Here is a 13,737-nt window from a genome sequence, read left to right on the forward strand (position 1 = left end):
TGAGCGCGACCGGAGCGTTCCAAGATGAACCTCGAAAGACTTTATTGTTCCTGTTACGCCAAATATAATAACCACAAACCCACTCCACTGCTTGTCACACCTTTTTCCCAAGAGAAGACATCGAAATCGGAGCATATCCTTTTAGAATCTCGTTGACACTAAAGTTTGAGAAACTTCCGAACCCCCACCATTTAAAAATACGATCCCAAGTTTCCATTGCGAATTTACAAAAAATGAGAGTGTGATCCACCGACTCCAAACCGTCATCGCATAAAGGGCATCGAACACTGTGAAGATCGATACCCCTTTTGTCGAGTTCGGTCCTGACCTATAATCTCTTTTTTGTTGCACGCCAAGCGAACACCTCAAGCTTCTTTGGGACTAATCTGTTAAGCATCGTTACCTCGGAATTTGCGGCTCTTATCATAATCTGTTCATCGATGAGCAAGGATAATTTTTTAACAGTAAATTTTCCATCGCTAGCACCAATCCACGTTCAATGATCATGTTTTTTGATGTCGAATGCGTACCCCGAGATCATTTTTTCCAGTTTGCATAACTCATCCAAAGTTCTACCATCCGGAGTTCGTGCCCAGCTAAAATTCGGGACAGAATTACCAGCATCATCCAATGTCACCCGTTCGTTTATCAATGACTCTCTACAATTGTCGAGCCTGAATAATCTGGGAAACAGCTCTTGAAAGCATCCTTTCCCTGTCCAGTTTTCACTCCAAAAAGCAGTCTTCGACCTGTCACCAACGATCTTGCGAAACAATGATCTGAAGGGAACATTAATTTCTTCCAAATAAAAACCTGTCAAAACAATGTTAGACCACGTACCGATGGCTTGAGCCCGAGAGGGTTGCCCCCTGCACTTAAACCACCGTCCGCACCATGAATACTACGAATGATTTTGACCTAAAAAGACTCGATTTCGGTTTTAAACCTCCACCACCACTTTTTCAAAAGAGCCAAGTTTTTACTTTCCAATGACCCAATATTAAGCCCCCCGTTATCGTAAGAAGTGATAACTTTATCCCATTTTACCCAAGCAATTTTTGAGCCCGCACCCGACCCACCCCAAAAAAATGAACGCCCCACTCTCTCAAGTATATTTAACACACATCGGAGAGCACGAAATAACGAGAAATAGTGCAACGGTAGACTATTGAGGACCGATTTAATTAGCGTTACCCTTCCTCCGGTAGACAACGTTCACACTTTTCAATCCAATAACCTCCCTTTTATTTTATCGATTACACATTCCCACTCTTTCACTCTAGACATTTTCGACCCAATGGGAATCCTGAAATAGGTGAACGGGAATTCCCCCACTTGACACCCGATTCGCTTAGCAACATAAGTCACTTCCTCCTTACTAGTTCGAATTCCGTATAAGAAGCTTTTTTGAAAATTAACTTTCAACCCCGACGCAAATTCAAAACATTTAAGCAAACTATGAAGACTATAAACATTGGGTCTATTCCACTCACGAAAAAAGATAGTGTCATCGGCATATTGAAGATGAGAGAGTAGTATATTATCCTTCCCGATCTCCACCCCTTTGAAAACACCATTATCGGTAGCCGCTTTGGTTAACACATTGAGGCCTTCGGTAGCAATGATGAATACAAATGGAGATAACGGATCTCCTTGTCATACCCCTCTCTCCAAAGAGAACTCCTTTGTTGGGGATCCGTTGACGAGAACGGATACCGATGCCGATTTGAGACAGGCAAGAATCCAATTTCTTCATTTAGATCCGAACCCCATGCACTTCATAACCTCCAAAAGAAAATCCCAATTAAGGCAATCGAAAGCCTTTTCGAAGTCCACCTTAAAAATAATGCCTTTATGTTTTTTAGCCCTCAAAAAGTTTATCGATTCGTTTACAATCAGGGCTTCATCCAAAATGAATCTATCTTTTAAATAAGCACTTTGCTCGTGCCCCACCAAGGTAGGAGTAACTTTCTTTAAACGATTAGCTAACACCTTTGATATGATTTTATAATAGCTTCCTATTAGACTAATTGACCGGAAATCACCAAGGCCCAAGGGGTCGTTTTTCTTCGGTATTAAAGTAACGAAGGAAGCATTGCACCCCCGTGAAATCTCTTCCTTATCCCAAAACCACATGATTGCGTCAACAAGTTCGGTTTTAATAATGTCCCAATGTTTTTTAAAGAACCTCATGTTGAACCCGTCCGGGCCCGGGGCCTTGGTGCTCCCGCATTCAAGAATTGCCTCATGAATTTCCTGTACGCTAAAGGCCACTTCAAGATTAGCAGCTTGATCATCGGATAATGTGCGATAACATAAATCTTCTAGACTAGGTCGATCCTGATTCAGCTCTGAGACATTTTTTTGTAGTGACCGAATATCTCATCTTTGATATCCTGTGGATTCTCGTTCCATATACCCCCAATATTCAGCCCACGTATACTATTTAAATTTTTCTTTCTTTTAATGACAGAGTGGAAGTAACGAGAGTTTTTCTCGCCCTCCAATATCCACCGAACCCTCGCCTTTTGCTTTAGCATACATGACTTTATCGATTCTTTTCGAGCCAAAGCTTCCTAGTGTCTTGCCATCCCTTTCTCTCCGCATCTATTAAACCTCCAATCTCAGCCTTTATTTCAAGGGCCCCTGCTGATTCTTTTAATAATTTGATTTCCCCATCCAACCCACCATATCTTTTGTTACTCCACTTTCTAAGCTCCTCTTTGACTTTTTTGAGTTTATTACGAAAATTGCAGTCTCTGCGATTAGAAACCGATGACTCTTCTTTCCAAGCATCTATAATCACCTGATCAATATCTTCTTCTTCAAGCCAAGCATCGAAGATTTTGAATGGCTTAGGGCCAAAGTTCTTTTCGTCGTCTTTTAATATAATAAGACAGTGGTCCGAATGTTTTCTTTCAAGTGCAACTGCTGATAAATTAATCCAATCATCACAAAATCTTTCGGTGACCAAAAATCGATCCAATTTTCTAAATTTTGACCCATCATCACTAACCCGGGTAAAGAGAATCCAACCTAATGGGAGATCGATAAGATTGTTTGAGCTTATAAAATCATTGAACCTCTTAGCCCGGTATTCTATGAAATCACAATTAAGCATTCATTCTTATCCCTTACTTTGTTGAAATCACCGCAAAGGGCCCAGGCCCCGTCTCTATCCTGTTCCAAAATCTCAGAGATCGATTTCCACATCTTGAGTTTACTTTTGTTGTCGTGAGGCCCGTACACATTAATTACATTCATGATTCGGTTGGAAGACTTCCATGAAATGTCCCGTTCATATTGATTATAAACGTTCCATATTAATTGATTTCGTCGCGAGGTTTTGACCTCTATATGAGACGTTTTTCAAAGACTGCATTCATTTTTAAAACAACCATAACCTTTATTTTATCTATAAAGGTTTAAAAAGCATTACGTAGATTATCAAATAATGATAATCTAAAATATACCGTTTACACACGACCATTACATAATGGTTTACAATAAGAATATATTACATCAAAAATAAGTTTCTTGAATGCAGTTTTTACATAATATCATACAAGCATGGACTCTAAATCTTGTCCTTATTTTAGTATGCAACAGCGGAAGCTCTTAATAATCACCTGAGAATAAACATGCTTAAAACGTCAACAAAAATGTTGGTGAGTTATAGGTTTAACCTATATATTATCAAATCATAATAATAGACCACAAGATTTCATATTTCAATATACATCCCATACATAGAGATAAAATTCATTCATATGGTGAACACCTGGTAACCGACATTAACAAGATGCATATAAGAATATCCCCTATCATTCCAGGAAATCCTTCGGACATGATGAAAACGAATTCGAAGTACTAAAGCATCCGGTACTTTGGATGGGGTTTGTTAGGCCCAATAGATCTATCTTTAGGATTCGCGTCAATTAGTAGATCGGTTTACTAATTCTTAGGCTACCAAGCAAAAGGGGCATATTCGGCTTCGATCATTCACCCATATAATGTAGTTTCAATTACTTGTGTCTATTTCGTAAAACATTTATAAAACTGCATGTATTCTCATCCCAAAATATTAGATTTTAAAAGTGGGACTATAACTCACTTTCACATATTTTTACTTCGTCGGAAAGTAAGACTTGGCCACTGGTCGATTCACGAACCTATAACAAATATGTACATATATATCAAAGTATTGATGTTTTAAGTTTATTAAGTCAGCTGTCCTCGTTAGTAACCTACAACTAGTTGTCCACAGTTAGATGTACAGAAATAAATCGATATATATTATCTTGAATCAATCCACGACCCAGTGTATACACGTCTCAGGCTAGATCACAACTCAAAGTATATATATTTTTGGAATCAACCTCAACCCTGTATAACTAACTCCAACATTACTGCATATAGAGTGTCTATGGTAGTTCCAGATAATATATATACATGGGTCGATATGATATGTCAAAACATTTGCATACGTGTCTATGGTATCTCAAGATTACATAATATATTAGAATACATGTATAATACAATATAAGTTAGATAGGATATGATTTGTATAGAATTGTTAATATTTCCCGTAGCTACAAAAATCAAAAAAATATCCAATCTTGTTTTACCCATAACTTCTTCATTTTAAATCCGTTTTGAGTGAATCAAATTGCTATGGTTTCATATTGAACTAAATTTTATGAATCTAAACAGAAAAAGTATAGGTTTATAGTCGGAAATATAAGTTACAAGTCATTTTTGTAAGAGGTAGTCATTTCAGTCGAAAGAACGACGTCTTGATGACCATTTTGAAAAACATACTTTCACTTTGAGTTTAACCATGATTTTTTGATATAGTTTCATGTTCATAAGAAAAATCATTTTCCCAGAAGAACAACTTTTAAATCAAAGTTTATCATAGTTTTTAATTATCAAACCCAAAACAGCCCGCGGTGTTACTACGACGGCGTATGTCCGGTTTTACGGTGTTTTTCGTGTTTCCAGGTTTTAAATCATTAAGTTAGCATATCATATAGATATAGAACATGTATTTAGTTGATTTTAAAAGTTAAGTTAGAAGGATTAACTTTTGTTTGCGAACAAGTTTAGAATTAACTAAACTATGTTCTAGTGATTTCAAGTTTAAATCTTCGAATAAGATAGCTTTATATGTATGAATCGAATGATGTTATGAACATCAATACTACCTCAAGTTTTGTGGATAAACCTACTGGAAAAGAAACAAATGTATCTAGCTTCAAAGGATCTTGGATGGCTTGAAAGTTCTTGAAGTAGAATCATGACACGAAAACAAGTTCAAGTAAGATTTCCACTCGAAATAAGATTGTTATAGTTATAGAAATTGAATCAAAGTTTGAATATGAGTATTACCTTGTATTAGGAAGATATCTTACTGTAAATAAGAAAGATTTCTTAATGTTGAATGATCACTCTACAAAATTGGAAGTAAGCTAGCAAACTTGGAAGTATTCTTGATTTTATGAAACTAGAACTTTTAGAATTTATGAAGAACACTTAGAACTTGAAGATAGAACTTGAGAGAGATCAATTAGATGAAGAAAATTAAAGAATTAAAGTGTTTTTAGGTGTTTTTGGTCGTTGGTGTATGGATTAGATATAAAGGATATGTAATTTTGTTTTCATGTAAATAAGTCATGAATGATTACTCATATTTTTGTAATTTTATGAGATATTTCATGCTAGTTGCCAAATGATGGTTCCCACATGTGTTAGGTGACTCACATGGGCTGTTAAGAGCTGATCATTGGAGTGTATATACCAATAGTACATACATCTAAAAGCTGTGTATTGTACGAGTACGAATACAGGTGCATACGAGTAGAATTGTTGATGAAACTGAACGAGGATGTAATTGTAAGAATTTTTGTTAAGTAGAAGTATTTTGATAAGTGTCTTGAAGTCTTTCAAAAGTGTATGAATACATATTAAAACACTACATGTATATACATTTTAACTGAGTCGTTAAGTCATCGTTAGTCGTTACATGTAAGTGTTGTTTTGAAACCTTTAGGTTAACGATCTTGTTAAATGTTGTTAACCCAATGTTTATAATATCAAATGAGATTTTAAATTATTATATTATCATGATATTATGATGTATGAATATCTCTTAATATGATATATATACATTAAATGTCGTTACAACGATAATCGTTACATATATGTCTCGTTTCAAAATCATTAAGTTAGTAGTCTTGTTTTTACATATGTAGTTCATTGTTAATATACTTAATGATATGTTTACTTATCATAATATCATGTTAACTATATATATATATCCATATATATGTCATCATATAGTTTTTACAAGTTTTAACGTTCGTGAATCACCGGTCAACTTGGGTGGTCAATTGTCTATATGAAACCTATTTCAATTAATCAAGTCTTAACAAGTTTGATTTCTTAACATATTGGAAACACTTAATCATGTAAATAACAATTTCATTTAATATATATATATATAAACACGGAAAATTTTGGGTCACTACAGTACCTACCCGTTAAATAAATTTCGTCCCAAAATTTTAAGCAGTTGGAGGTGTTGACGTATCTTCTGGAAATAAATGCGGGTTATTTCTTCTTCATCTGATCTTCTTGTTCCCAGGTGAACTCGGGTCCTCTACGAGCATTCCATCGAACCTTAACAATTGGTATCTTGTTTTGCTTAAGTCTTTTAACCTCACGATCCATTATTTCGACGGGTTCTTCGATGAATTGAAGTTTTTCGTTGATTTGGATTTCATCTAACGGAATAGTGAGATCTTCTTTAGCAAAACATTTCTTCAAATTTGAGACGTGGAAAGTGTTATGTACAGCCGCGAGTTGTTGAGGTAACTCAAGTCGGTAAGCTACTGGTCCGACACGATCAATAATCTTGAATGGTCCAATATACATTGGATTTAATTTCCCATGTTTACCAAATCGAACAACGCCTTTCCAAGGTGCAACCTTAAGCATGACCATCTCTCCAATTTCAAATTCTATATCTTTTCTTTTAATGTCGGCGTAGCTCTTTTGTCGACTTTGGACGGTTTTCAACCGTTGTTGAATTTGGATGATCTTCTCGGTAGTTTCTTGTATTATCTCCGGACCCGTAATCTGTCTATCCCCCACTTCACTCCAACAAATCGGAGACCTGCACTTTTTACCATAAAGTGCTTCAAACGGCGCCATCTCAATGCTTGAATGGTAGCTGTTGTTGTAGGAAAATTCTGCTAACGGTAGATGTCGATCCCAACTGTTTCCGAAATCAATAACACATGCTCGTAGCATGTCTTCAAGCGTTTGTATTATCCTTTCACTCTGCCCATCAGTTTGTGGATGATAGGCAGTACTCATATCTAGACGAGTTCCTAATGCTTGCTGTAATGTCTGCCAGAATCTTGAAATAAATCTGCCATCCCTATAAGAGATAATAGAGATTGGTATTCCATGTCTGGAGATGACTTCTTTCAAATACATTCATGCTAACTTCTCCATCTTGTCATCTTCTCTTATTGGCAGGAAGTGTGCTGATTTGGTGAGACGATCAACTATTACCCAAATAGTATCAAAACTACTTGCAGTCCTTGGCAATTTAGTGATGAAATCCATGGTAATGTTTTCCCATTTCCATTCCGGGATTTCGGGTTGTTGAAGTAGACCTGATGGTTTCTGATACTTAGCTTTGACCTTAGAACACGTCAAACATTCTCCTATGTATTTAGCAACATCGGCTTTCATACCCGGCCACCAAAAATGTTTCTTGAGATCCTTGTACATCTTCCCCGTTCCAGGATGTATTGAGTATCTGGTTTTATGAGCTTCTCTAAGTACCATTTCTCTCATATCTCTAAATTTTGGTACCCAAATCCTTTCAGCCCTATACCGGGTTCCGTCTTCCCGAATATTAAGATGCTTCTCCGATCCTTTGGGTATTTCATCCTTTAAATTTCCCTCTTTTAAAACTCCTTGTTGCGCCTCCTTTATTTGAGTAGTAAGGTTAGTGTGAATCATTATATTCATAGCTTTTACTCGAATGGGTTCTCTGTCCTTCCTGCTCAAGGCGTCGGCTACCACATTTGCCTTCCCCGGGTGGTAACGAATCTCAAAGTCGTAATCATTCAACAATTCAATCCACCTACGCTGCCTCATATTCAGTTGTTTCTGATTAAATATGTGTTGAAGACTTTTATGGTCGGTATATATAATACTTTTGACCCCATATAAGTAGTGCCTCCAAGTCTTTAATGCAAAAACTACCGCACCTAATTCCAAATCATGCGTCGTATAATTTTGTTCGTGAATCTTCAATTGTCTAGACGCATAAGCAATTACTTTCGTTCGTTGCATTAATACACAACCGAGACCTTGCTTTGAGGTGTCACAATATATCACAAAATCATCATTCCCTTCAGGTAATGACAATATAGGTGCCGTAGTTAACTTTTTCTTCAATAACTGAAACGCTTTCTCTTGTTCATCCTTCCATTCAAATTTCTTCCCTTTATGCTTTAATGTAGTCAAGGGTTTTGCTATTCTGGAAAAGTCTTGGATGAACCTTCTGTAGTAACCAGCTAGTCCTAAAAATTGGCGTATGTGTTTTGGAGTTTTCGGGGTTTCCCACTTTTCAACGGTTTCAATCTTTGCTGGATCCACCCGAATACCTTCTTTGTTCACTATGTGACCGAGGAATTGAACTTCTTCCAACTAAAATGCACACTTTGAAAACTTAGCTTACAGTTTTTCTTTCCTTAACAACTCTAGCACTTTTCTCAAGTGTTCTTCGTGTTCTTGATCATTCTTCGAGTAAATAAGTATGTCATCGATGAAAACAATGACAAACTTGTCAAGATATAGCCCACACACTCGGTTCATGAGGTCCATGAACACAGCTGGTGCGTTAGTCAATCCAAATGGCATAACCATAAACTCATAATGACCGTAACGCGTCCTAAAAGCAGTCTTTGGAATATCATCCTCCTTCACCCGCATTTGATGATATCCAGAACGTAAATCGATCTTCGAATAAACAGAAGAGCCTTGTAGTTGATCAAATAAGTCGTCGATTCTCGGTAGTGGGTAGTGGTTCTTGATGGTCAGTTTGTTCAACTCTCGGTAGTCGATACACAACCTGAATGTACCATCTTTCTTCTTGACAAACAAAACAGGAGCTCCCCATGGTGATGTGCTTGGTCGAATGAAACCACGCTCTAAAAGTTCCTGTAACTGGCTCTGAAGTTCCTTCATTTCGCTGGGTGCGAGTCTGTATGGAGCACGAGCTATTGGTGCAGCTCTCGGTACGAGGTCTATTTGAAATTCAACGGATCGATGTGGGGGTAATCCCGGTAATTCTTTCAGAAATACATCGGGAAATTCTTTTGCGACGGGAACATCACTGATGTTCTTTTCTTCAGATTTAACTTCCTCGATGTGAGCTAGAATGACGTAATAACCTTTTCTTATTAGTTTTTGCGCCTTCAAATTACTAATAAGATTTAATTTCGCGTTGTTCTTTTCTCCGTACACCATTAAAGGTTTTCCTTTTTCACGCATAATGCGAATTGCATTTTTGTAACAAACGACCTCTGCTCTCACCTTTTTCAACCAGTCCATGCTAATTATTACATCAAAACTCCCTAACTCGACTGGTATTAAATCAATTTTAAACGTTTCATCCCCCAGTTTAATTTCTCTCTCCCGACATATATTATCTGCTGAAATTAATTTACCGTTTGCTAATTCGAGTAAAAATTTACTATCCAAAGGCGTCAATGGGCAACTTAATTTACTATCCGCACCCGAATCAAATAAAACATAAGCAGATTTATCGTCAATAAGAAACGTACCCGTAACAAGCTTCGGGTCTTGCTGTGCTTTTGTCGCATTAATATTGAAAACTCTTCCACGGCCCTGCCCATTAGTATTCCCCTGATTCGGGCAATTTCTAATAATGTGGCCCGGTTTTCCACATTTATAACAAACAGCGTTGGTATTACTTGCTCCGACACTATTCGTTTCGGCATTACTTGTTCTGGCATTATTTGCTCCCTTAGTTCTGTTAAACTTTGGTCCGTAGACCTCACACTTTGTCGCGCTATGACCATTTCTTTTACACCTATTGCAAAATGTCGTGCAAAACCCCTGGTGATTTTCTTCACACCTATGACATGGCTGTTTTTGGTTTTTGTTGCCGTTGTTGTTATTTAGGTTGTTGTTGGGATTGTTATTGTTGTTGAAACGGTTGTTGTAGTTGTTGTTGTTGTTGTTGGGATGTTTGTTGTAGTTATTGTTAGGATTGCGGTTATTGTTGCGATTGTTTTTGCGGTTGTTGGGATAGTTGTTGCGATTGTGGTTGTAATTGTTATTGTTGTTGTACTGGTAACTCTTGTCACCGTTTTCCTCTCACTTCCTCTTGAGTTGTTTCGTGTTGGCTTCTTCGGCCACCTGCTCTTTAATTCTTCCCTCAATCTGATTTATGAGTTTATGAGCCATTCGACTTGCCTTCTGTATAGAAGCGGGCTCGTGTGAACTTACATCTTCTTGAATCCTTACTGGTAACCCTTTTACAAACGCGTTGATCTTCTTTTCTTCATCTTCGAATGCTCCCGGACACAATAGGCACAACTCTGTGAATCGTCGTTCATATGTGGTAACGTCGAACCCTTGTGTTCGTAACTCTCTAAGTTCTGCCTTGAGTTTATTGACTTCGTTTCTACTACGGTACTGCTCGTTCATCAATTGCTTGAATGCCGACCACGGTAGTGCGTAAGCAGCATTTTGTCCTACCTGTTCAAGATAGGTGTTCCACCACGTTAACACAGTACCTGTGAAGGTATGCGTAGCGTACTTAACTTTGTCCTCTTCAGTACACTTACTTATGGCAAACACCGATTCGACTTTCTCGGTCCACCGTTTCAATCCAATTGGTCCTTCGGTTCCATCAAATTCCAAAGGTTTGCAGGCAGTGAATTCTTTGTAGGTGCATCCTACACAATTTCTTGCGCCGTTATCTGCATTGCTAGATTCAGAGTTATTGTTGGTATGTAGCGCAGCCTGTACTGCAGCTATGTTTGCAGCAAGAAAAGTACGAAATTCCTCTTCGCTCATATTCATGGTGTGTCGAGTAGTCGGTGCCATTTCCTTCAAAATAGCCAACTGAATCGAGTTAATCATACAGAATATTAAGAGTAGTCAATAGTATTTCGTAGCATAATATGAACTCATTTATAAAAGCTTTTTCTTCATATTAGCGTTTTATAAGTTTAAATTCGGGTACTACCTACCCGTTAAGTTCATACTTAGTAGCTAATATACAATTCAACTACTAAAATTCCATATGAAAAACTGATTATAATATATCACATACAAATATTCTTCAAACTTACAACTTCGCTATATTATACTCCCTCCGTCCCTAAATTATTGTCCAGTATTCCATTTTGGGATGTCCCAAATTAATTGTCTACTTCCATAAATAGAAAGGAAAGGAGATATTTCATTGGTGGATATGGAGAGAGAAGATATTTCATTGGTGGAGAAATAAAGTTAGTGGGATTTCCTAAAACTGTGTGTTTTTTGTCTGGGGATAATTAATCTGGGACGGAGGGAGTATATAACATGAAATATAGTACACTTTGATACAGGACAGTTTTGAAGATAAATCTAGTTAATACGCAAGTTGTTCAGCAAAGGAAATAAAAACACGTAATTCATAAGTCCAGAAACAAGTCATGCATTCTGGTTTTACTAAGACTACTTCCCATCCTTGGTCTTGTGGAAAATAACCGTTATGACCATTGGCTAGGCAGCATGTTGTAATGTTGTCACGACCCTACTTTTTCCGTTATCTTTTCCGTTAATTATTTAACGGCCATTAACTGTTAGTGTGCCACATCATTTCTATGACCTATATTATTATTTTTATAATATATATATATATATATATATATATATATATATATATATATATATATATATATATATATATATATATATATATATATATATATATATATTAATTATTATATGTTATGTGAATATTTGTATTCATATTTTAATTTATACGTTTCTACGTCTCGCGGATTTCCATCCGGCGAATCTTTTTGGTTTTCAAACCAACGGTCGAGTTTTTGGGACATTTAAATCCTAAATATTTTAAATATGATATTCTAAGATTATATTATTATATAGTGTATTTATATTTATTTTTCGTCGCGCGTTTGTTATCTTTCCGGATTTTTAATCGCGTAAGTGCGTTTTCGCGTTTCGGGACTCGTTCGGGCTTTCGGGCCATCAGGAATTAAACATTTAAGTGAGATGGGCCAAGTGGGACCCACCCCACCCCTAGAATCGGCCGAATGGGTGGGGAGGGGATATCCCCTTTTGTTTTCAATTTTCATCTCATTTTTTTCTTCTTCATATTTTCTATCTAAACCTAATTTTTTGTGTTTTCTCCTCCCTTCTCCTTTTTTGGGCGACACCGCCACCAACCTTCATCATCATCATCATCTAAAATTAAAGCTTGGATCAAGGAGTGATTAGTACCAACGCGTTCCTCTCGTTCTTCTCTACGCGATTACATAGATCGTTTCTCGATTAGGGTATAAACCCTAACCCTATAATTTTCATTTTTTCATTTATTTACTGAATTTTGATGATTATTTAGTAGTATGATGTTTGTGGATTATTGTAATGGTGTTTGTATGCATAGATGTACTCATAATCACATGTTTTCGGTTTGTTAAATTCTGTACAGCAGCTATTTCGTGTATTCTGGGTTTGTGACTGAGATAAATGTTAAAATAAAGTATGTAAATGAGTTCATCTCATCAAGACATTAATTTTAGACTCCGGATTCATGTCGTTTCGATTCCCGGAGCCCTATTTATGATCAAATTACTATTTTGTTAAAATTGAATTGTGGATTGACATGAACCAGGTTTGGTCTGACTTTGTGGCCATCCTTGGTGTCTTTAGGGTGTTTTAGTGTGTTAGGACTAATGGTGGGACGAACTTTCATGTTCGGGTCACCTAAATCCGAGCCACGGTTCACCCGTTACGACTAAAACATGGTTTTGAGTAAATTGAAGGTCCAAGTGGTGTCATGGCTGATTACCACGACTTGTGGACTGTTCTTGGTGTGTTATTGAGTGCACCTTTGTGTTGGGTGGTTTGAATAGGCGGAGATGCATATAAGGCTCGCCAGAAATCGACACCCGGGGCTCAAGATACAACCCGATGAACTTTTGAATTAAAACTTATGTTTAATTCTAAAACTTATGATAAAAATAATGAAACTCATTATTAATTAATTACTTATGATAAAAGAAGTAATTATTATTATTTAAGACTTATGATATAAATATTTATTATATCATTTAATTATTATTTATGATTTAATTAACCTTTTAATTTAACTTATGATTAATAACACTTTTATTATTAATGGAAAATACTTATGGTAAGTATTAAATTTATTTTATAAGAATATTATTATAAGACTTATAATAAAGATTAAATAATTATTTAATTATTATAAGACTTAATTATTATTTAATTATGATTTAATTATTAAATACTTATGATTTAATAATTATATTTAGAAACTTATGATATGATTAATAATTCATTATTAATTAATAATACTTATGATTTGATTTAAAATTTATTATTAACTAATAATATTTATATTATGACTAATATTTAATTAATTAA

At 36.1% G+C, this 13,737-nt stretch overlaps 1 protein-coding gene across 1 annotated transcript; it reads right to left on the reverse strand.

Annotated features, from left to right (window-relative positions):
• Positions 1 to 1,752: 1,752 nt before the first annotated feature.
• LOC139843013 (uncharacterized) lies at positions 1,753 to 3,264 on the reverse strand. The gene is made up of 3 exons (XM_071833100.1): positions 3,153 to 3,264; positions 2,617 to 3,099; positions 1,753 to 2,351 (listed from the first exon to the last, which is right to left on the reverse strand). Exons 1-3 carry the CDS (start codon positions 3,262 to 3,264, stop codon positions 1,753 to 1,755), a joined length of 1,194 nt encoding a protein of 397 aa, XP_071689201.1.
• Positions 3,265 to 13,737: the final 10,473 nt, after the last annotated feature.

Source organism: Rutidosis leptorrhynchoides, chromosome 4, assembly GCF_046630445.1.
Source record: "Rutidosis leptorrhynchoides isolate AG116_Rl617_1_P2 chromosome 4, CSIRO_AGI_Rlap_v1, whole genome shotgun sequence".
Taxonomy (NCBI): Eukaryota; Viridiplantae; Streptophyta; class Magnoliopsida; order Asterales; family Asteraceae; genus Rutidosis; species Rutidosis leptorrhynchoides.

What these genes read in the sequence shown, in the direction of transcription:
- LOC139843013 (XM_071833100.1), bottom strand. Translation starts at nt 3,264, where the DNA reads ATGAATGTAATTAATGTGTACGGGCCTCACGACAACAAAAGTAAACTC. An exon ending in CGGGGCCTGGGCCCTTTGCG is followed by an intron (nt 3,100 to 3,152) that starts GTGATTTCAACA and finishes GTGATTTCATAG; the next exon opens with AATACCGGGCTAAGAGGTTC. An exon ending in AATAAAGGCTGAGATTGGAG is followed by an intron (nt 2,352 to 2,616) that starts GTTTAATAGATG and finishes AAAATGTCTCAG; the next exon opens with AGCTGAATCAGGATCGACCT.